We start from the raw sequence: 26,184 nt of genomic DNA on the forward strand, positions 1-26,184 counted from the left end.
AAGAATAGCATATTCAGTGCCGTCATTTAGGTTTTTCATTTCACTTCAGAAACCCCATGCACAAAATCATCTTCACCATGACCCATTGTGAATGTCTCACTGTGTTCTGAACTCACGCTGTTGCGTCTACCTGCCCTCAACCCCATGAACACTCTGTGCATCCCGAACCTCATATCCACCCTATTTTGTATTCCGAGGACAGCACTCCACGGACACAATCTCCAACCAAGAGAGCTATTGATTTGAACCGTACTATATTGATCTTTCACTTCTTTTGGCATGAAAAACTACTTTTCTATCCTCTGGCTCTCCGGTTCCATTCATACAATTTCATTCCCAATTGAGACATTTGTGTTTCACCCTGTCTCAGTCTTCTCTTACTTCATTTGTGAGTTTAATATGAGGTTTATGTTACCCATTGAGCTTTCTCCAAGACAGTAAAATGCTTAGCCAATGCTCTGTTACACTGTGGCTGTGAATTGTGTTTGAAAACAGCACTGCATATGGGTCACAGAGTCCTGAACATTGTACCATTACGCCTGATAGAGAGAAAAAAATGAGTTAGAGAAAATTCACAGAAAGATTCTGCAAAAATCAGGTTCAGACTTTAACATGGCACCACGCTGACTTTTGAAACAAGTATCCACAGAGAGACCCAATCCCATGTTCAACAATCAAAATGCACACAAAACTCCACTAACAGCCACCAAAATCTGTTTCACTGACAGTATCGCGACATCAATCACAGGGACTTAAGAATAAAAAGTTATTTCATGCACATCAGTGGGCTTTCAAATCATAAAAAACATATTGTTTTGTAGCCACTTAGAGAGCATTGATGTGCAAATCACCCCTCAGAAACTCTACTGAATACTAAGATGTCCACTTTCCATTAAGTAAATAGAAAAAAGTACAGTAGAAATACTGATCTTCTGTGTGTGTATGTGTGTGTAGGGGCGGGGTGGAAGGCTGGGGGTATTGGTGGCAAACATCCTTTGGTCCAGTATTCCAGTATTTCCATCATTCTTTTCAAAGCACTTCAAAACTAGCTAGGGAGAAACAACTTCAAAAGAGAGTCACTCCCCACTGCATTCATCTCTTGACTCTTTGATTGTTAGCTATTCTAGCCATGTATGAGGGATTGTAGAAGCTATAAAAAAAATTATGACCTCATGTTTTATTCATGGCTTCTCCATTTTCATAAGATAAGGGGTGTCATTGTTGAACCAGCGCAAAGTTAGCAGAGCTTTTTGTGTGAATGTTTCACCTTCAGCTTTTGCAAGCTACCTTACTGTTTTAATCACAACTGCGTGATGATCTTGGTGGAATAGTGTGAAACAAGAAGGCAAAAAGGGCAGACAAGATAAAGTGCTATTAGGAGCCCTATTAGGGATAAGCATCACTTAAAGTGTTTGTGATATCTTTAATGGGTTAATTGGACATCAACTGCCCAACGTACCCCATCTATGAATAAGTGTTTGCATCTGTTTTTTTCTTCACTCATTCATAAAGGTTTTCCTTCAATTTTCCGAATTTGTATATGGTATATTTAATATGACTGCCAAAAAGTCATCACATAGGCTTTCACCTTGACTCTGACCCCAACTCACACCCACATTGAGGAATCGCTCAAAAATGCCTCTTCATGGCTCTTGTTCTGACTCTTCTAGTCAGTCTACAAGGATCTTGTCAGTTTTTCTTTTTTTTCTTTTTAACTGAGGCTGAGGCTGGAGTATGGCATTGTCCCTTTGGTGGAGAGCAACAAAACGTAGATTGCATTGCTGAAGAGAGTGCAAAAAAAAGGGCCCTCAGGATCATCTTCAGAAACCGCACCCCAGCACTGCAACCTCTTTCTCTTCAGAGCAGAAGGGAACGGGCAGCCATTCAGCTGGTAAAAGAGATGACACAAGCACAACATCCACTTCATGACTTGCTCCCACAGACAAGATCAGACAATACAAACAGACTATTATGGAGTAGCAAAAATATTACACACATCCAGTGCAGAACAAACAGGCTGAAAGCTACAGTCCTGCCTACAGTGATCAGACTGGACAATACACAACCGAAACAAAAAAAAGTGGGATGGCTCAAGTGATAAAATTAATTCATAGGTGCATGTATGTGTATATACATATAATAATTGTATGGTGTACATTCAGAATATTTGGAAGAAATGTTATTTTTTCTAATGTTGAGTTCATATCTCACAGTGCATATAAACCACTTATATGCAAACCCATAATAATTAAATATCTATGCATTAAGTCATACATGCATATGGCAAAGAGAAACATGTTGCTACCCTAAACAGATTTGAAATACATGGACTTTCTACACCATGAGGTCAGTGGGGAACACAGCAAAGGGCTACATGAAATGACTTGCACGGTATTCTGCGGTGCTGTACCTGGATCTGATTGCTTGTGCTGATATATTTAGCCTGACATTTACGATAGCCTCACTGTATTCCCTAATTATTGAACAATTTCAGCATAAAATCTGATTTAGCAGTTCAAATGAAGCTGCCTGAAGTCATTTGGCTCTGGCCAAGACTTATCTCCTCTGGTGGTTTTATTCATTTGTTTTGCTATATTTTCTTCTTTTGTCAACCTTCCCACTGTACTCCACAGATTTTTCAGCACTGGAGTCTCTGTGGCAAGCGATCAGTTTAATGACAGAGCAACATTGCCCCCTGTTGGTTGAGAATGAGAACACCTTAACTCAGCACGGACACAGAGATAATATGCATGCTGAAACCACCCGTCTTCACTTTGTAGTGCTGCAGCTTTTTATTGTTTACAGTTGGTCATTGCCCTTGTCTTCACACCCATTATAATACTGTATAACATGGTTGCCCTAGCATCTTAAGCAAGTACAAAACCAGTACAATGACACTTTCACTGCATAGTAATTCCAGCTTGAGTGAGAATACATCAATTATTAAGAATATTATATGGGATTTGGCTTGAATGTTTTAATGAATTATGCAAAATGTTCAACAAATAGACTTAATACATGCATCATGCATGTGAATGCACGGCATAGCATGTTTTATAATTGCTGTTTTCTTGTTCATCACTACCACTGTGTGTAATTGCTATTACTGCTGGTCAAATTTGAAAGGTAAAATCTCTCAGTTGCAAACTACATATTGGTGTACAAAATATTGGTAGTGTTCAACATTACTACCCTTCATTTCACCAGGTCCACTTCACCAGATGCTATTTCCCCCCACAAATGGGGAATAATGTGCGATGCTTTACACTGTCCCATTTCCCAAACCCTTCAACACTGTTTTGACCAGCCAAGTGTTTACAGCTTGACTTCTCATGACCCCTCTCCAGTCTTCCCTCAAAAACATATATTACTTTACAAGGAATGTTTGAAGAGTGCGTAAGCAAAGAATCAAAATGAGTTTTCCGTTGTATCAACCAGGTCTCTTATATTTTTGATATCTGCAGCTGAGCAACTAGAATTATTTCCAAGACATCTGTTAGAATGTACATTTTTTATCTACCTTTCATGTGTTATATATTAAATGAATTCACTCAACTATACTCCTTACATAATTTGTTTTTTATTATTTAGACTACTCAAATGCAAAATAAGAACATTTACTTAACACTTTAATGAAATACAGCTGAAAGAGTTCATCTAAAGATATTTTGCTATGTAGTATTTTTTTTTTTTTTACCTTTGTCAATGTCATTTGATTTTTTCCACTGAATAAAAAAAGGAAGGTAAAATTACATTTGCAGATGCACAGTGCTCAGAATAAATAGTAAGTGCCTGTGCCAAAGCTCTTTCCCACTTCCTGTTCCCTCCAACCAGCATTAAAATAAACAGTGGTTTATATATTGTGGTTAAGCCAGCATATCTTTAGAATAAGCATATTAAAAACCTGTATTTCGTTAAACCTTTTACCCAGTGTCATTTTGTCTGTTTTTTTGAGTCCAAAGCCAGCAGTTACACAACATCCTGCCATGGTGCACGTAGAAAATGTTGCAAAAGATATGGCATGTCACACATCACATTTATGGTTTTGTTGGGTTTGTTGCAGGCCTTGTCTAAGTTCATACAAATTCACTGAACTAATGCTGAACTAATGTGGCCAGCAGCAAAGTGAGTGCTTGATTTATTGCATAATCTATATGAGTCAGCTGGTGTTATACTGAGGAGATAATCCAAGTGGATAAATGTGCTCAAGCTGGTAGTTGGTCTTCTTCATGGCTGCAGCTCCCCCAGCCAACTCCAGCATGGCCTACAGAGGCTGTAATGCTTAGAGCTTATACAACACAAAACGTGATACTAATAATAATGTTAATACTAAGACTACTAACATTAGTTTGTTGTTGTTTGTGTATACATCAAACTCATCTCACCTGAACATACAGTAACTTGATGTGGTTTGAGTTTTTACTTGTCAAAAGACTGAGAAATCCTTCGTGTGATTGTATAAAAGCATTCCAACAAACTAGTAGAAAAACAAAAACAAGTAAACATCATAACATGCCACTCTTGCAGATTACCAGCAACATTTTCATCATATGTGATATATTGGATTTTCCGTTCATTTTTGTTTTTGCAAGTCATTTTTGCGAGTTATGTATAATTCAAGTTCAGAAAAAAAGTAGCAGTAGTCGTCATTGGATCTTGCATGAACTCCAACTGCTTCTCTCATTTTTCTAAAGTGTAGGTTTTCAGAGTGCAACCTGCAGAATAACGGTGCAGCCTACATGTGACCCACCTGCATGACAGCTCTGCATGCACTTTTGTAGGACTACATGCGTTTCATCCACGTTAACGACATATTATAATATTGCAGGACTTACTAGCACTTATTGCAGGGGAGATGCCATTCATTCATGAAGAGCAAAGAAAGATGTTGCATGAAGAAAAGACCCCCAGGTGCCAGAAGGTATGACCAAGAGTAGCTGTGTCTACTGGTTGGGATTTTTGTTTGTTTGTTTGTTTATTGTTTGTTGTTTTGTTGTTGTTTTTAAATAATATAACAATTCCAACCACAGAGATTTGAAGAAAAAGTCCAACCAGAGTTAGCTTTAAAGCTACATAAATGCAAGTCAGCACTGACATGAAAAAGCAGGTGTGTGTACTTGCAGTATGCGAACACTGAAGACAAAACATGGCACTAAATATAACATAAATCCATAAGTAACCTGAACTGACCTCCTATTGGTCAAATATTTAAGTGCAAAAAATTGTACATTGGTCTGAGTGGCGATTTGTATTTATGCTTTGTCACTTTTATGATATATATATATATATATATACATAAATTTTATATTTTTGCACTACTAGATAGAATGAGCCACTAGATACCTATAGAAATGCCCAGTCATGGAATAATAATGTGATTTATGCATTTCATTTGTGCTGCGATCACTCACATGTTGGCTTCCTCAGCTGGCACTCATTCATCAAAACCCTGAGTATGTACCAGGCATCAGTAAGACTTTCAAACCATTATTATCATTCAGACATCATTTTTGTTTATGAAGACAAGCAAATTCATTAATAAGAAAGGTAGACTTTACTCCCCTGTTTGGTGAGGATTTTCTATTAAAGTACACAAATGTGGACATTTTATTAATTAAATATAATCTAGACAGAGCTTGTGCCTAGGTTTGTTGTAACATTCCATGTTTTGCATCTCAAGTATCTTTCTCTGTATGACTGCTCTCTGCAACTGAAAACAAGCATTTGTAATGCAGATGTTGCCTTGTTTATTCTGCCTGTCAAATAAACTCATGAGAAGAGGATGAGCATTTGCCCTCTGCCAAACTTTAACTTATTACTCCATCACAAGCTAAAAATCCAACAGAAAATGAGAGAAAGTAAACTCTGAATTTTTGCACAAATTTATCTTCTAGTACAAAAAATCCAAACAAGAAAACAAAAATGAAAGAGAGAGCAGCGTCACGGCATTCCTAAAGTCATCACTGTTAATGCATTTGAATGTAAAAATAGATTATTGGGATATTTTTCTGGATCCTGCCTCCCAGAAGGAAAAGAAAATCTCTCTACACACACACGCAAACACGCACACACACACAAAATGCACATTTAGTCACAGCATTAATTATCAGTTATTCTAATTGGGCCCTGTGTCCATCTAATTAGTTTGAAGCAATAGATTTTACAGCAGGCAGTGTGTGGGAGGGTCATGTCAGGTTCTGCAAATTAGGTCTGGGGTCTTGGAGTATATCCCAGAATTCATCATGACTAGATGAAAGAGATACAGTAGCTCTCTAATAATCTTTGCACCATTACTAACTCTGGTCCTTCCCCTCTCCCTCATTTGAAATCATGTACCGTACATCATTTCTGTGTCAGGTGAAGAGCAGTTACATAAGCTCGTGTGAACTGAGCAACATGAGATCTAATGTTAATGGCAGAGCTCACTTACAGTGAAGAACTTTGTTTCTCAGGGGAAGTGCTAGTTAGCCCTGAAGAAAAACATATCCTACCTTGTTACACGCTGTCTATGGAATATGTGTTTTAGAATGAAGCTATTTTATTGTGTTATAATCATCATGATACTTTCTTTTTCTTTGTTATCCAAACTTTACAACTGTAGATGAATGTTCAACAATGCAAAAAGTAGCAGAAGATAACGGATTGTGCAATACAGATAAAACAAGACTTTCATAAAAGTGAGATTTAATCTAGTCAGTGATTTTAATCTTGCACTTAGCTATCTTAAAGTTGCAGTGTCTCGATAGCATCACCTTTGGCCTTTAGATAAGACCAAGGATCCGATAGTATAACTGTGTTGCAGGATTTTAAATAAAGATTAAATGAATCTAAATGTATGCACAGGACATAACCTCAGTTTCAGTGGTAAATCACCACCATCCACACTAACTGACTTGAATAGTAGGCAATGACAAACAGAAAGAGCTGTTCTTTTTAAATTTGTATAATTAGTTTTAGTAGACAAGTCTATAACAACATATAGTACATAACCATTTCTTGGTTTGGGAAACTTAAATAGAAATATTCGCTTTATGGCTGCTAGGAAAGGCTTCAGACCAACCATAATCCTGAATTGGATAAGCACAAGAAGATGGATGGCAGATTTAAAATAGCTATCAGAAAATATAAACAAGAAAAAAAATCTCATCTTACTTATTTATTAACATAAAGTAACCAATGTTTCCTGGCCGAACTCATTTCTGTAGTCCAGTGCTGCACAATGAATTGCATCAGCTCCATAATGGATGGAAATTTTATGACTAGAGGAAAGAGGAAGCACTTTCAGATGCAGTTAAGAATAGTCAGTATAATGTAGATCTTACCCAGTGCAACACTGAACTAAGTTTTGTAACTTCAACAGCAATATTAAATTTTTAATATTAAAAAAAGAAGCAGTGTATTAATGAATTTTAAAAACCTGTAACTTATAAGAATGATAAATTATCTCTTTCCTCTGACGCAAGTTAAAATGAATATTTACGTACTTTCTCTTACCTTGTTGACGACCGGTAAGATTTTTTACAGTGTAAAATAGTTTCAAACTTTTAACTGGATTTTGTGGTGTAGATTGGCAAAACGTAATACAGTCAGTTCATTTTTTGCTTTTCAAGGATTAAACAAATAAAAAAGCAAAACAAAAGGAATGTTTGAGAATGCCCAGAGTTTCACATTCTTTTTCAGAAAAACTTCAACTCCATTAGGGCTCAAGTGCAACAAGCTTAAATGCTATAATAAAACATGCCTGAGGGAAGGAATATATTGCACTGCTCTTAATGGTGGTGACAGATGGATAGGGGCAACAGAGGAGGCAAAACTGAAAGTAATGGCAGTAAGCAAGGCCAGAGTAATGACAGTAAGGCCATCCTTCTGACCTTGCCTGACTGTCCCACCTACTCTGTCCATCACCAATGGGACTAACGGATGGGTGAGTCAGTGGGCCAGGATGTGGATGGTAAACAGGGGTGACAGCTGACCTGGCAGCACTTAATGGGAATGATGGAGGAGGATATGAAAATGGGGTGGGGTCATCCAGAGGTAGATTTTCTAACACTTGGAGTCTGTCAGTAAACCCCAGGCCTGTCAGTGATGTGGGACCTGTTCGTGAATGACAACAGTGTATGGCTCCAGTGTAGCGAAGACATGAATAAGATCCATAGTCCTACTGCAACAGATATAGAATACCAGAACAGGAAGACTCTGGTGACTCACTGCCTTCACAGAAAAAAACTGAGAAGTTCAGATGGTTCAAGCAGAGACTTAAGTTATACTATGTAACTAAATATCTTTATTATACTATCATTGTGTGGGGCAATTTTTGTGACCTCACTGCAAGCTTTTATTTTAGGGATGCATAGTCCTCAAAGGACAGACACTACAAATACATGATTTTATAGAATACAGTGATGTAGATTAAGCAGAATATAAAGTATTTCAAATGAGCTCAACATTAAATATCTCCATATAACACTGATGGGAAACATTTTTTCTTCAGAATAAGTGCTTTTACATTTGAAAGTTTGTGTACACTTTGCCGGTGACAAGGTTTTATGTGTAGTGTGGTGTTTTCATAGTGTTTTGTTGTAACTTAGCCAAAAGAGTGGTTCTAAAAAGCTCCTCCAGGACTCCTGGTTGTCAGACATTAGTAAATATTTAGATGATAGCTACAGGAGTCATAATATTTTACAAGTCTTAAGCCAGGAATGAGTACAGAAAGGTGAAGACGTTGAGGAAGAGTGCAGCAAGCTGACCTCCTATGTTTGTTATTTTATAAAAAAAAGGAGGATGATGTCATTGTCTCTGCTTGTCTTTCTGTAAAAGTCACCATACGCCACTGCTGTGCAGCATATGTTACTGTCCTGTTTCATAAATAATGTTTACCACACCAGTACTGCAGCAGCTCCGACAGGACTCACCCACCCCTCATTCACACATTATGTTATGCTCTCAAGTTGATTCATTGCTTTTTAATTCACTCAAAAACATTTTCCAACAGCAAGTGGATGTCCCGCGTGGAGGACAATGCACTTTATGGGGGAAAATGTTCGTTTATTTTAACCAGTGAACTCAACAACAAACCTTAAAAATGTGTTAAATTAATTTAAACATTTATTTACCTGTGATTGTTAGATAACTTTTCTTGCCTCCTTATCTTTTTCATATGTCAAATCCTCCCTGACTTTTCTTTTCCCGTGCATCAGTCAGAGAGCTGACATGCTATTGTGAAAAATGCAGTAAGTTCAGAGGTCCTCTGTGGAGGACAAGAACAAAAATGCTTTTTAGTGAACAAAGTGCTGATGCTGCTATAAAAACTCACCTAGCTGTTCCTTGGGGGTTCACTCAGTAAAAGGAATCTGCAGATTAAACTGAAATACTCATAATTACATCCCAACACACTTATCTTCACTAATTTCATAAAATGAACAAGTGCTGATGGAAGCTATTTTGGAGAGCCATAAAATTTGTTGCGGTCCATCCCACACATGTGTTACATCACTTCACAAATTAGGGGAACTGATTTGAAGTTTCTGTACTTTGAACTAAAAAAGACTTATCAGTAGCCGTCTGTACACATTTGCTGGGATGTGTGCTCCGCACCCACTAAACCAATTTGTAAGATGATATTTGCTCTGTGCTTAAGTGTGTTGTGCTGGTGTGTGTGTGGCTGTGTTTTTGTCCTCCAGGTGTAACCCAGTTTCTAATTGAGGAGCTCTTTGTTTACACCTGCAGAACTGGGGCAGTCTCCAGATAACTTAAACTAATCAATTAGCAAAGATAGCGCAGGAAAGCACTGCCAGCAGAGCTCTCAGGACTATTTCCACTTTTCAAAAATACTTCATACAAATAAGCAAAAAGAACAAGAAGTAGTTCTAGTTTCGTGACTTTGTTGATTTTGTGACACAGCTTTTTTTAGCTTCAGCTGTACACGGGGAAATGTCCGATGGTTCAGCACTTTGGTCCAGACCGCGATTTCACAACAGCTAGATGGATTGCCGTGACATTTAGCACCGACACTGCATTGTTCCTCGAGGATAAATTGTTCTGATTTCGGTGATTCCTGTCTTTTCTTTTAGTGCCACCATGTGGATCACAATTTCTCATTTACTTATTTATTTGATTTTTTTTCGTGGGGGTGAAATGCAGATATCCATGGTGCGCAGAGGATGAATCCTAATGACTTTAGTGATCCTCCCCTGACATTTCCTCTAATGCCAGCATGTGGTTGACATTTGTGGGTTTGTTCAAAACAAGCACTGGGTAGGCCTGATTAATTTTCATTAACAAATGGCTGATTTTCAAAAGGTATATCATACATGAAAAGTAGACGGTTGGATGCAGTCATGATTACTCCTCGTACTAATACACAAAATCTCATCATACGCTTAGTTCACAAGCTCCTGCTGTATGCCCTATCCCACCCACCCACTTTAGAAAACATATATCCATGCTCATGCTATTCCTGTGGCACCCATGGGATCTCAATCCCATTTCAGCCCTCTAACTGTGGTGAGTGTTGCTTGCACAGGTCATTAAACTGTTAGTGCTTCACACCCACTCATTTATGCACATTTACAGACTGATCTGTATAACCACAGTCTTTTATAGCTGGCTTTACAGGGGTCAGCTTAAATATTTGAAGCAGAAAGCAGTGTTCATCTTCCTTCACAATCCAAATTTACTCTTCTTAGCCAGCATTCACACTATCAGGCTGGAACTTTAAGGCTGGACTTTGGCACACAGCTACACCCCACTGGCGTTATATATACCCAGCATTAACACCTAACTCAGAGAGTGGGAGACAGACTTCAATCATTTTCTGACATCACAAAATAATCCACCACCCTTGCCAGAGCAGGGGAACGGTGACACAAAAGGTCAAGTTCTTTGGTCATTATGCCAGGGAAATCTGTTTATCCATCTCTGTCTAGGTGCAGTGGACGTTCAGTTGTTGTCTATCAAATTCAATTTCAAGAGAGTAAGATGCTGCCACGGCATTCAGGTCGAAGCAATTTCCTCAGCAATAAATCTCATATAACCAACCACAGTGCGTTTAAAAGCTCTCCACTAGCTCATAATGATGCCGTTTTCCTTTCCATACCCTTGTTTGGGTTACTACTCGCAGCTCTCTACCACCTTACTGAATACACTAAAATCAATCAGTCCTATGTGATGTCTTGTTACTGTTTGCCCATTAAAGGCAGACAGTGTTCAATGAAATCTATCAACAAAAGAGGTCATGTCTGCAAAACTATGGCTTATTCTCTATGGGCTCGCAGAGGAGCTCTTCACAGTGTCAGCACTTTTACTATAACAGGACAGCAAAGCTTGTCAGATTTGCCATTTAGGCTAATCTTTGTAGCCAACTATTCAAACAGGAAATCATTATGACAGACTGACTAAAATGTCAGATTTACACAGAAGGGAAAGGGGGAAATTGCCCAAATGCAAATTGCTCTAAGGGTGGTGAATGTGGCAGTGACTTGATGTAAGCTTTAAAGTATGGATTAGAGACAGGAACAGCTGAACTTGAACAGCAATTTAAGGATCGAGTATCATTAGAAACATAATAAAGATAATGTTTAGTTTTACCAGTTGGAGACTAAAGACTAGGAATACAGATTCTTAAAATCATGGAAGAGAAGCAAAAAACAGTTTAAAAAAGAGTAGGACGTTGAAATACTGATTATCAGCATGTTTACACTTATGTGCCTGGAGCCAGCATTTAATTTAAAGGATGCAGCGGATAGAAATGACTCGATTGGGAAATTATTTGCACATCATCTGCAAAGGCCATATCATATAAATCCAGCTATTTCTGGGATTAAAATTTGGAAATATACTTTACTAATGTGTTAAATTATTCATACCTTGAAGGTAATAAAAGAACTGTTGGTTGAAAATGACTACTGAGCTGTTATTTGAGTGTATAAAGATGATTCTGTGTGGTATCAGCAAACAAAAGCAAAAAAAAAAAAAAGTAAAAAACAAAACAAAAACAAATGAAAAAAGTGCACACAAGATTACTTTATAGTCCCTGCAAATAAAACTGAGTTTTCTGCAGTGCAAAAATAACCTTGGTTATGTGATACTGAAAATTACGGAGTTTAAAAACTGAACTGTGCAGTATAGTTTTTAGTGTGCATCAGTTCTGATATGTGTATTTAAGTTTATTTAAACGAGAAACAGAAACTCACAGAGAGACTGACTTTGCAAGCAACTATGCTTGGGTTTCATTTCATTTATCATTACTATCTCTTTGTTTGTCCTACTTTCCAGCTTTTCCTTTGTTATTTTACTCTGTTGCTGCTTCTCTTATTTAAAAATTGAGAGCAAGAGATGTGAGGGAAAGATAAGAAAACAGTAGAACTGAGAAAGTATGTCCATGCCTCTCAAGGTTTATGAGCAAAGTTAACAGCTGTATAGTTTTGACAGTGTAGAAGTTGTCTGGTTTTTTTTCTGTTTTGTTGACTTAGACACACATATGTATGTCACCTCCAGAATCGACTGTCCACATAATAAACTGCAACACCACTGTTGCACAGTTAATTTTAGATTTGCTTCCAAATCTTAACAGAAGTACTGAGTATTGTCCCTCACAATGAGCATAATTCTCAAACAAACTGACTAAATATTAATAAATACAGATTCATAAAATAAACAGTGGAAGAATGAACCAGACATTACTTAGTTACTAAGGTCAACACATTGCAGGATAAGCTGAAAGAGTTAAACAGATTTAAACAAGTAATAATCCAATTTTGGGTTGTGAAGAGGTTTTGTGGTGTTTATGCATGAATAAAATATCTGTGTAATTGTTCCAGCATTGCCAGAACAGAAGACACGGGGGTCAACATTACAATTAAAACTGGCTGGATAAGTAGGAGTTTTTAGTTTTGTATTGCATTCCTACAGCTTTGGGAGACACCGGGCAGCATTAAGTGTTGTTATTCATTATTGCTAAAAGTCATACACTGCAAGCCCTTACTAATATGATTTAATTTTAAATGTTTATGCATTAAGACTTTTGGTCATATAAGTTACAGCTATTTTGTGCTTAATAAATATATCATTCAGATATTCCCAGTTGAAGTTGGAAAAAGCATGTGAGCCCCTGATAGATAGATAGATAGATAGATAGATAGATAGATAGATAGATAGATAGATAGATAGATAGATAGATAGATAGATAGATAGATAGATAGATAGATAGATAGATAGATAGATAGATAGATAGATAGATAGATAGATAGATAGATAGATAGATAGATAGATAGATAGATAGATAGATAGATAGATAGATAGATAGATAGATAGCACCAACTATACATTACTGAATAAAAAACAATACAGTCCCAGTAGTGTTGTAGCATGTCAGTGCCAGGACACAGACTCTACACTAAAGCGAAACTGTTTTAATGGACTGATGAAACTGAGGCTGAATGCTGGACAGCAGCTTGAAAACATCACCCATTTAGAGCTGCTTGCCTCTGGGCATGGACAGTTTGCCGTCATCTAGGGTAAAATTAAATCACAAGTTTATCAAGACATCATACAGGATGATGTCAGACTGTCTGCCCCCCAGCTGAACCTCTGTATTATTTGTTTGTTGCAGCATGACGAGGACTTTAATCACTATAGTAAATAAGAATGACTTTAAAAAGCCCAGACACTAACACAACCTGGGTTGACCTTTAGGTCATTCATGTGGCCAAGCTAAAGTCACACTGTAAGAAAGAAGCAGACCACATTTCTCTTGAACATTGTACATTGTTTTAAGTTGCTACAAGGGCTGACCATTTACCAAACCAGCAGTTCACAGACTTTTCCACCAGCACTGTGGCTACTTAATGGGTACATTTAATAAGAACATAAATGATTACAATTGTGTGATATTAGTTTAGAAGTGTAACTTCTGTCTATACCTGTGTCTCTAATGAGGATATGCTAGGAAATGTTTTGATTTCAGCTTACTGGTATTTGCATCTGTAAATAAACCAGTTTCTATATGTTTAAATAATAATGGTGCAGGAGATACTGGATACACAATTATGGGATACACTATAAAGTCAACAACTCTGACTACTGCTTCATGTATGGGACAAGTCTACATTAAATTGAATTAAATTATATAAATAAATTGGTTGCTAGATTTTCTACTGGTTTGCTTGGCGTGAATGTGCCATACTCATAGACTTACTATGCATACAAAGTGAACTACTATGTCCTTGTTCATAGTGGGTTGTTTGATTGTTGGGGTTTTCCCTGTCTTCCTGTGGAGTCTTTACCTTACAAAACAAGCATTTTGAGGCGACTGTTGTTGTGATTTGGCACTATATAAATAAAACTGAATTGAACTGAATTGCTAAAAATGAGCACGCATGACATTTCAAAGTTACCCAGTGGAGCACACTTGGAATTGTCCTTGTGTTCTGGACACTTGACACGGCACAAGAAAACTTGCAGCTGTCCTTCTGCTGTATGCAGTTGAAACAATACACACAAAAATAGCTCCTTTGAAAAACATATGTTAATTTGCAACCACTTCTGCTCAGTTTGACTAGGGTTAAGCTGTGTTCAGTCAGGAGGAGAGAGCAAACACATTAAGATAACTGGTGCTTGAGTGTCACAGTTAGTGGCATACATGAAAATGACACAATATGCATGTGTCTCACAAAGTGTCTGCAGTCACGAGTGGTCTGTTGTAAACATGGCCCTTCTTACCAGCTATTGTGTGAATACGCACATGTGCGTATTCACACAATAGCACAATAGCACATGTGCGTATTCACATGTGCGTATTCACACAATGTGCAAATGTTGGTACTGAACCAGACATTGTGACTGAAAATTATAGATAAAGAACGAAAGAAAACAAAAAGACTGTTTTTTTGCTCTATGTTTGGTCCATGGAGAGAAACAAAGCGAAAGGTGTCGCTGGATGCTTTCTCCATATTACTGTAACACCAGAAAAGTGAGAAAAGTGACAATACGTAATGACGAAAGCAGCAGCTTCTTAAAGACCATGCATGCCATGCTGATCCCGTCCCCACAATGCTTTAAAAAAAACAAATGAAAGAGTTGTTGGAGTTGTAGCTTAAAGCTGAAAGATAAACGGAAAAAGAAATCATATTTTTCACAGTGTTGAGGAAACCTCAGGAAGAGTTTGGAAAACTAACATGAAGTATTACACAGTTGGTTAGAAAATCGTTGGTCCATAATGATATAATAGCATCGCACAGTTGCTACAGATTTTTTTGCTCCATAGTTATGACACTGACATCCCATTTTATCACATCTCAGTGGTGCTCCATTGGATTGATATCTGGAGACTGGGCAGACCATTTGAATACAGTGATTCTCTCATGTTCAAGAAACCAGTCTGAGATCATTTGAGCTTTTTGACGTGCTGCAGCATCCTGCTGGAAGCAGCTATCAGAAGATGGGCACACTGTGGTCAGAAAGGCACAGACATGGTCAGCAACAATACTCAGATAAGCTGTGGTGTTTTTTCAGTGATGCTCAGTTTGTACTAAGTGGCCCAAAATGTTCCAAGAAAATATCCTCCACACTATTATACCACCATGTGCAGCTTGAACCTCTGATACAAGGCAGGATGGATCCATGCTTTTATGTTCTTCATGCCAAAATTCTGACCCTGCCATTCGAATGTTGCAGCAGAAATCAAGACGCATGAAACTAGGCAACATTTTCCCAGTCTTCCTTTTAAGTGATTATTTGAGTTACTGTTGCCTTCTTGTCAGCTCAAGTCATTTTCCCCTGACCTCTGTCATCTACAAGGCATCTTCACCCAGAGAACTGCTGCTCACTGGATGTTTTCTCTTTTTTGGACCATTTGTTGTAAACCTGAGAGATGGTTGTGTGGGGAAATCCCAGAAGAACAGTTTCTGAAATGCTCAAACCAGCCTGTCTGTCACCAACAGCAGACATCATGCCACATTCAAAATCAATTAAATCATCTTCCTTCCCCATCTTGATGCCTGGTTTGAACTTTAGCAAGGTTATCGTAACATGCAGTGAGTGGTTGATTAGATATCTACATGAGTGAGGAGTTGAACAGGTGTAATAAGGAACAAGTTATCTATAATTACCTGTACATTGCAAAATGTCATTTATTTCATGTAATAAGTGTCATTTATTTCATGTAATGTAATTTGTTTAGGAAAACTGTACAGCACTGACAGATCTCAAAATGAAGGAAAATGTTTGTGAAAGTGAAATGTTTTCAGAGGTTTTGCCGTTTCTTTGAATGCTAGTATGCTATACATACTACTTAAATCACTTCAAAAATATTCAGTTGTATGACTTAGTCTCTTGTTCATTTGATTTTTAAGCACATAAAAGCCATTTATCATTGTAATTGCATTAGTTTTAGCAAATATGAGTAATTTCGTTTTTTAAACAAAAAACACTGCAGTCAATATTCATTCTTGTCTCACTTAAAAATAATGATAAATGATTATCTACTACTGATGAGCACCAGGAATGCTAACTCATTCAGATTTACCTTTTCTTACAGTAAGCATCACTATTCACACTCCTAAATGTGCTAACACTGTGTGTGTCAAAAAGGCACATCACTCATGATCTTAGAGCCCTATTATTGTAAAATGAAGGCAAATAAACACAATATGAGTAGGTGAACTTTGAACAGGCGCAAAATTAAGTACTCTTAAATGAAATTAACTTTTCAAATTGAGATTATTTAATGCTCAAGGACAAAATGTCACATAAACTCTAAATAATTAGGTTTAAACTGCTCAGTTGCAGTATTTAGGTTTATAGTGTTTGCAATATTACTATGTGATATCACACTGACAAGCAGGACAGGGTTGACCAAGTCAGCACCACGGACAGAGCTCAAAGACTCTGTCCATCTCTAAGCCAAATACAGAAAAAGACACAAAAGAAAAAGAAGAAACTCCTAAGAGTTGTTGTTTTAATCATAAAGTTAAAAATAAACAACAACATTAAACAAGTAAGAACACGGGGTGTACTACATTATATAATAAAAGCAAACTTTTAATCAGTAAGTAAAAGAAAGTCTATAGCCTCTCTTTAAACCTTTTCTGTGTAACTTTTTTTTTTAATCTGGAATGCAACTTTTATTTTAAGTGTGGATATTTCACTCTGTGGTGAATGCACTTTAGGGTTTAACCGTAATCTTTCCGGTCAACTGTACTTTGTTTTCGAGTACCAGTAGGGCTGTCTTTACACTGCCTGCATGGAGAACAAACTGGACAGATGTTCAGCTATAAATTGTTTGTTTAGACGGGATATGACAGGAGCAGCTCTGTCCTCACGTTCAACTCATATAAACGCTGTATTGAAAAAAAAAAAGTATAATTTTTTTTATTTGTTGTTTAACACTTTATTGTGAACTCAGAAGAAGACTCTACTGCTCGTGTTTGTTTAAACATGAACCTGCACTAATAACAAGATACCTCTACCTCGTGTCTGTCTTTTAAAAGACACGTGCTTATCCAAGTGTAAGCAATCTGTTGTCCCCGTGTGAGCACAAATGGATCTGTAAGGAGCCGAAAGATGTCATTCTCACTACACCTGTACTGCCGCCTCCTGGACGGACGCGACTCCTTTGCAGCGACTGTACTATAAGTGAACGGACAGCTTATGAGCCCCACAAAGCGAGAGAACCACACACAAGGAGCGGGATGGCGGGGATATTAGTGCTGCACCTTCGCGTCCTTCTCGTGGGTCTGTTATTAACAGGCTCCTTGACTGTCCAGGCAAACAGAGGGGCGACATCGCCTGACGAGGAAAGGGACAGGGAGAGCGACACGGAGACGCCATGTGAGGTGAAAACCGTCACCGTTTCAACCCTGCCCGTACTCCGGGAGAACGAATTCAGCTTCACCGGCGGAGCCTCGGGGAACGTGGTCGGAGGAGGGGGTGCTGCTGAAGCAGGTGGTGTTGGTGGAGGAGGAACTGGAGGAGGAACTGGAGGAGGAGGAGCAGGAGGAGGGGGGGAATCCAGACTTCTATTATTCGTTAGAACAGACCTACCTGGGCGAATTTCCGTAATGGATGATCTTGACAACACGGCTCTTCCCTACTTCACACTCGGTAAGAACACTGTTGTAGTTCTGTGTTTGCCCTCCATGGCGATAACCGGTCTGTTTGGCTGCACGTTTGTGCGCATAGGCTGTGCACACAGCTATGTTTCCAAAAGATACAAATAAAAACAAATCACGCGCTTATACACATTTTGTCCCCGGCGTTAAATCACCTGCTCTACTCTGTTTGAATTTTGTGGTGTGTTTCCCCCAAAAATCCCCATCAGTCCAGGTATGAAGAACACGCTTTTCGCTTTCCCTACTCAACTTAAAAACTACGGTATGTAAACGCAAGCCGTGCCACTCGATTTTAAGTGGCACTCTCAAGTTATTCTGCCATCCCTCATTCTTGTTTCGTCCTTCTTTCTGTCTGACTTTCCTATTTCATGGTAAAACATAATTTTAAATTTCATGCATACCCTAAGTATGCTTTCCCAATCAAGGAATGCAATTTGGCCCTGCAAATATGCATGAAATTGGTATTCTCACTTGAGCTCATAACACACATGCTTTGCAAGACGGTATAACTTTAACTGGATAAAGCACTAGCCTAGAGTTTGTGTCGTTGTCTACATTTAGTCATTGCAGATTTTAGGGGATCCAAAACATCCCACTTTTTTCTGTTTATTCACACATCCGTGGATAACTGGTTTCTGACAGGTCATCTGATTTCTCAGTGAAAGCCTGTGATATAAAAGTGGTCTTGAGAACAGCATTGCTGATTGGATAATCATAGGGAACATAATAGCAGGGAAGTACACCAGTCTTACATCAGTCACAAAAAAAACAACAACAACTTTGTAACAGGAGCAGAATGAGTATAAAAGGAGCATTGCTCATTGCTCATTTTAAGTCTTACAAATCATGTGAGCGATTCATGTTCTCTTGATTTCCCCTTTGCGGTGTAAGTGTGACTGTGTAACAGGATGTAGACAAAGTATGGAACAGGGATGTTTGTTAAAAGTTTTTAGCCAAACAAAATGAAGTGAAAGGAAGTAATTCCAGAATGATGTAATTTATTCAGTTTGCGATTTGTTCAGATGGCACAGTATGATGGAGAACTTAGCAAAAAGCAGGACGAATAGAAAAATGCAGGGCTTGGAGGAAGTCAGTGATGCGGGGACTGAGAATCCATGAGAACATCTCATTACTGCAGTTTTCAGACAGGAGTTTGCTATCCTCCTTTTTTTCCCTGTTTCCCTGCTCTCAGTTTCATTCTCTGTATGAAGAGTGTCGACTAAACTGGCTGTGTAAAGCAAAGGCGGGCAGGCAGGCTGAGGGCTGGAGCATTAAGCTAGTAAATCACTTTCTATTCTCATTAAGGACAGCCGTTGACTGGTGAGAAAGGCCTCTCTGTCCTCCCAGTCAGCCAGCTAGCAAATTTGCTGCTTCACCCTTTCAGCGCATGAGTACATGCTGTGGAGCAAGAAAACGAGCTTTAATAGGTCCACATGTGTAATACATATTGAAAGCATGACTCGTGTGCTTTGTGTTTTGAAAAGATTAGATTAAAAAGAAAAGTGTGGCAAAGGATTTTTTTTTTAAAATGAGACCATTGATTTTAACAAGGCTTTTAAAACAGGTCAACTGAGCGTAGAGGCAGAAGTTAAATTAAAAACAGTATGTTAAGAAAAGTGCTTTACTTAAAAGGTGTATTTGTCATAGCTGTGAGAGGTTTACAAATACACTTGCCAGTACTGTTGCTAACTAAACAGTCATAGTTGTGAAATCTATACCGATAAAAAAATATATATATATTGTATTTTCTTTTGCTTACAAACCAATTGGATGGTTCAGTCTGGCCTTGTGTTTGTCTTTAATTAGTCAAACCTTTTAGTCTGGCATTCATGATGTGTCATGATAAGCTGCTAGGTGGGTAGAAAAGTACACATGCCAGCAATGTAGAACCACCTTTATATTTGTTAAACCTTTTAATTGTCAGAACTGGGTTAAATGCTGATACTAGATGTCACCTGTGATTTCCCTGTGTCCAGTTTATACCCTATATTGCTTGTTGGTCCACTCAACAGCTCTTTCTTTTTGACAAATGCATTATTGGCTGTTGAGTTTGTGAAATGTTGTTATAGAATTCATAAAATACACTAAATTGTTAACGTCTTGATGCATCCTCAAGACGTTAACAATCATTCCTTTGGGGAAGTAAATCCCCAAAGGAATGTAATCATCGTCCAGATGAACAGAATCAACTTTTGGGGACTAAATTGTTAAGTAAAAACAAAATGAGGTTTTATTGTCAGAAGTGCATTTATTTCATGCCTCACTGTTTCATCTCACATACTGAACTGTGATTTTCATATGCTACAGGAAGGGTGGGGGAACTCCAGGTCTCGAGGGCCGGTGTCCTGCAGGTTTTAGACGTGTCCTTGATCCAACACAGCTGATTTAAATGGCTAAATTACACCCTCAACATGTCCTAAAGTTCTCCAGAGGCCTGGTAATGAACTAATCATTTGATTCAGGTGTGTTGACCCAGGGTGAGATCTAAAACCTGCAGGACACCGGCCCTTGAGGCCTGGAGTTCCCCACCCCTGTGCTAGAGGAAGCTAGAAAAGTTGAATTCTCACCACATACACCATTTATTGTTATGAAGCAATTTATTACCACACTACATCACATTGCCTTACAGGTGTATGTCTTATCATTTTTTTATATATTCGCCTTTTACATACCCACCAGCTATTATACAGAACTATACAGACTGCAGAGTGTTTTGGATTGATGTACTCACCCAGCAACACTCTCTTTTAGCATCGCTCTTTCAATATTGTTCTAAAACTCTTAGGAAACGCTAGCAACACCTCTCGTGACAAAGCGGTAAAAGTCTAACACCACAGCAAACACATCCTTCTGTGAAACCAGCACTTGTTATGTATCTTCTTCACATGATTAAGAACAGTGTGATATCTATGATTTTTTTTAAATGCCTTCTTTTATGTTGTTGTTGATTTGATGTGGACATAAGAGAGGCTGTGCTCCAGTTTAAAAGAAAAAAAAAAAACAAGCCCATATGTCTTGGTAGAAGCAGTCAGAGATGACGGAGCAAACATGACTAATTGCAACCGGTACAAACCGGTGTGAAATTGTGTGAAAATGGTATACACTTCCTGAACCCTAAATGGATGTGGTCAAAAGTGTTGTGAGAGTGGATGAAAGTGTATTGGCTTGTGTTTAAAAAAACAAACAAAACAAAAACATGTAATTGACGAAGATATTAGTGCTTGCTAATAATTATCAGGACTTAGTTTGCAAAGAAAAAAGCGTAGTTGGAAAGAACTGTGAAGAATCTGTGCTCAAGTTCACTTCTCACATTGGAAGGAGTAAACTCATAATCTCCTGCTGGTATCCTACGGGTGTAGGGTGGTGTTGAAACCCACGTGACACCCATATGGGAAATGACTCTTAAATGAGCTATCTCATTTCTGAACTGTCTCTGAAGCAGTTTATTACCACCCATAGTAACAATATAATGCGTTGGAAATCATCCCCTATTCATTCACATGCTGCTCTTCATATAATGAACAGTCAATATTTCAATCAATAGTGAGCAGTAAACTTACATTTCAGCTTTTAAGTGCATCATAGAATTTTTTTGAGAACATTATAGTAGTATAGTGGATATTGTCTTGTCAGAAAACAAGCCGTGCAGTGCATTTTAAATAGGGGTGGAATTTCACACACAGCTCATGTCTCCGTTCCATGACATTAGCCATTTGTGACTAAACCAAACAAATCTGTGATGAAAAACATCTGTGCTGAATTTCTTGTTGCTGGTGTGAAATGGCCTTGTTGTTTGAATTCAGGGGCTAGAGACACATAATGTTAACCTAACTGGTTAGGATACTACTAGTAAACTAGTCTACCACTGTGCTGAACTACCATTGTGCTTTCCACTTTCTCACAACAGCTGAATTTCTGTCGTGCTGGAGTATAACCTGTTAGCAAAATATCACCCGATCCACAACGAGCATAGTCTTGTCTGTTCCGTGGATAATGTCAGATTTCTGATAGTTTTGTCAAACCAACGTCAAAGGTTATAGGTAAGGAAGGAAAAGGACAGCAAGATTCTTCTCCACCATGGCCTGTCTGCACAGCTTTGATTTATTACCACAAGTGTCTCAGAGAACAGATGAGCAGAAAGGGCAGTGTGGAAGAACTGCAAGCCTGCTTCTCCTTCACTTTCCTTTTTTTTTTCCTTAGTCATTTTCATATATATTAGGAAACACATGCTTTCATTTCCAAATGCTTTGACTTTGTGATTTACCAGTGCACCACCATTTTACTTAAAATATGGGATCTTAATCCCAGTTTTTAATTTAGTTTTTGAATGCCATGTACTGAACTATCTCGCTAATACATGCAATTGTGTGGCATTGTGCTTGCACATTCAAGGGAGATAATTCCAGGCTGCTCCGCTTTGTCACACGAGATGATCTTCCTTTTTTATTTTATTTGATGTTGTGGGATAGAGAGGAAATCAATACCGCTTGCAACATGGCTGACTCTGTAAACACCTGAAGAGTTAACCTTTTTGAAAAGCTTCGGGCACCTAATGCAAGATTGAAAACGTTTAAATGTCTTCCTGTTCTTTATCATCTGTCCATCATCTTGAACTACAGTACTGTGCCAAACTCATTTTTTGACAGGAATATAGGAAGTAAGTGTAGCAGTTTGTTGAATTACCACAGTATTATTAAAGTATGTACAGCAAAAGCAGAGTTTATATAAAAATAAATATTTAGTATGATTTTATTCTTCAACATAGACTGAGCCCTCCTAGGTAAGCTTTCTTGTAATTTCTTTAAGTAGTTTACAAGAATAGTTCTCCAAGATTCTTGAAAGATATTCAAAGCTCTTTTTTAGATGGTGGCTGACTTTTATTCAGTTTTCTATCAGAATGATTCAATGCTACTTCAATAATGTTGATGTCTGGGGCTCTGGGAGGCCAGTCCATGACTAATGGTGTTCCATTGTCTGTTTAATCCAGGTATGCTTTTACTGCATTGGCTGTGTGTTTGGAATCATTGCCATGCTGAAAAATGAAGCCATAGCCAATCTGGTGCTTTCCGAATTGTATGGCAATATAATGCACTGCAAATGTATGGTATTGCAAATCTGATGCTACTTTTCTTTTTGATCCACAGTGTTTTACAGATGGCTGTAGACGCTCACTGTTTTACTTCTCTCCTGACTTCCTCCGTACATGGAGGACAATTTGAATGAAAACCTTTACATTTGGACCTGTTGCCACTGATTCAGTTCTTGTGTAATTTATCATACCTCAGCCTTTCCTCTCAGCCATTTCCCTTCCTCGAGAATGGATTCATGACAGCCACTCTTCCACTGAGAACATTTCTGCAAACAATAGATTTGTCAACTAAAGGTTGCCTCTGAGGTCTAGTTTCAGGTCATTGCTGGATTAAGAGCATGGCTGTTCATCGGCTATGGATAGTTTTCCTGGTTTACCTCTCCGGTGCAAAAGTACCATTTTATGCGTCTCAGACTGTGTTATCTATGAAAATGAAAGAAAAAAGCAGCCAATGGAAAAAAGAAAAAAACCCTTTAAAAGCATTTCAGAAAGCCTGGAGAACTATTGTTCAAGATCTTAACCCTTTTTTCCCACCCCAATATTTTTTTTCTTTTTTTGCCAACCAGCCTTTCCCCTATCTCTATAAACAGAGTCATAGCTAACCCCGATCGCTTACACATGGGAGAGACAAAGATTCAGTGGTCGAGTGGGGGAAAAAAAAAGTGTTTTCCCCGTGGCATAGAACATGTACATGCTGCACCACAACTCAATATTATGTCAGGACTCCAGCTTAGCACTGCAGCAGAAGCAATGAAAAGGGGGAAGGGTCAACAGTAGAGATGGGAGTTATTATATGGTGTAGAGTTGAGATAGATGTGTGAGTTTTTGTAAGGACTCTTTTTAATGTTGCATTGCACTTACGTTTGCTTCGGTTTAGATCTAGTGCATTGTGGAAAATTGAAAAGATGCCAATTGATATGCCACGAGTGTAATCCAGTCATACAAACACAACCCATGGTGGATATTGTGAAGGCCAGCAAATTATACGTGTCATCATGTTGCCTGTGATAATAGGCCTCTATAGGAGGCTGTCTTTTTAAGATGAATGCTCAACTCATGCAATCTAATGTATGACGCCCCACCACAGTATTTTCCCTCCTGTCTTTTTTCCATATACAGCAAAATGACAGGATTGCAGAATTGCATAAAAGAAGGCTTAAACTTGGCACTGATCATCAAACCATTCAGACCGGCTTGCTTCTCAACAATTTTTCTGCTATTAATCAGAAGCTATCTTGGGCTGGTAAATGTATAGTATCACTTGACAGGCACTCTGTTATTATTTGCAAATTGTATTTTTCATGTTTTAAAAACAGAAAAAAAACACAGAAGGCCTTGCTTCTCTCTCTCTCTCTCTCTTTGATTGGTCAGCTACTTTTTTGCTCTTGAATGTCACAAAGCAATTACAATTATTGCACCACTGCCATTTTATACCGAGCGTTAAACATAGTCATAGCTTTGAATGTTGTATATATATATATATATGTATGTATGTACGTATCTATCTATCTTGCTTATTCTCGGTCTCTCTCACTCTCTCTCTCTCTTCCTAGATGACAGACTCAGTAAGTGGAGAACCATGCTCATTTAGTTTAATGGTGAGAGACCTTAGGGATGTCACAGGAAGGATGAATGAACTGTGGTCAGTGACCCTTGATTGTTATTGTCCTCCACAGTAACTGTATTTTGTATTGCATTGTTTTACCACCAGTCTCCAGTCTTGCCTTGCAGCACTGGTGGACAGCTTTGATCTCAAGATAATTATTTGATCATTACCATTGCTGAAAGGCGCGCTGTAGTTATCTTTGATGAAATGAACAAAGAACTTGTATGTAAATACCCCTAATGAATGCACAATCTTTATTTACTCCCGCTTTCTCTTTCTTTGATATGTGCACAGCAACAACAGACACAATTGTTAATGTGCTTCTCCTATTTTCATACTTCAGAAAATGCTTGTCAGTTGACCATATGGATGTTTAAAGTCAGTTAGTACTTTCTGGTTGAGTAACTGTTATGGGACATATAAATGCGTAGTTTATAACAAAGCATTTAACGTTTATCAGTACACAGACACATGGTATGAAAACTCTTTGTTTTAATACACCGAAAGAGCTCTTTTATATAAAGAGTTGCTGGAGTTAAGTGGACTGTTATAGGTGAATTTACTAGTTGTAATTTACTTAAATGCCAAATATGTATACTACTCTGACTGACCTGACAACCATTTTTACAATTACCATTTTACTCAGATCACCAAAAAAGGTTTCAAAGGTTCAGCGGTAATCCCACTGACCCCCACCTGTTATGGATCTTTTTATCTAAATTGTATCCAGCACCCTGCATTTATCTAGAATTTACAATGAAAAAATCAAAAGCAACCCGAACCTCTTCAGCAGTAAGAGTTTGATTGCTACCTGCTGTCTATTTGATTAATTTCCACTAACATAATGCTTCAGTCTGCCTTTTTCTACTTGATTTTATAGCTTCCATTGTAAGTTTGAGTTCAGCCCCTGAGTTGTTTCATGTGGCTGTACCTCCCCCTTTAATTCCACAACTGCTTATCTTGATATGTAAAGCTGTACTAGAATCAAAGGATAGGCTGGATGGTGTAGCTAACAAGAGAGCATGCCGCAAGCTGATTCCCAAAAGATTCATAAACTTGCTACTTGTATACTGTAGAGAGGCTTTTTAGTCTGTGCACTGAATGCTTAATGTGACACTGATTTATAAAAGCAATTCCATTTAGTTGCTCTTTTTGCTCCTTGGGCTCCTCTGGTGTATCCCTACCACATAATAGAAGCCCCCCTGTGACAAAAACTGTAATGCATTTGCTCTCTTAGTAAAATATTTTTTTAATGCAAGCCAGACATTTGGGGCACAGGGACTATGGGAGAAATCCATCAACTTACACACAGTAGCTTTAAAACCAAGCTTGATATATAGACATGTTGAATATTTCAAGTTTCCTGGCTGCGTTTCTTTAAG

General features: G+C 38.1%; 1 protein-coding gene across 1 annotated transcript in view; it reads left to right on the forward strand.

Annotated features, from left to right (window-relative positions):
- Nucleotides 1–17,676: 17,676 nt before the first annotated feature.
- Nucleotides 17,677–26,184, forward strand: part of LOC134630782 (astrotactin-2-like) — a 280,317-nt gene continuing 271,809 nt past the window's right edge. The window contains exon 1 of the mRNA XM_063478441.1: nt 17,677–18,099. Coding sequence (XP_063334511.1) covers nt 17,688–18,099 — 412 coding nt within the window. The 5' untranslated portion in view covers nt 17,677–17,687. The remainder of the gene's footprint in view (nt 18,100–26,184) is intronic.

This window comes from Pelmatolapia mariae, linkage group LG7 (assembly GCF_036321145.2).
Source record: "Pelmatolapia mariae isolate MD_Pm_ZW linkage group LG7, Pm_UMD_F_2, whole genome shotgun sequence".
In the NCBI taxonomy this organism is placed as follows: domain Eukaryota; kingdom Metazoa; phylum Chordata; class Actinopteri; order Cichliformes; family Cichlidae; genus Pelmatolapia; species Pelmatolapia mariae.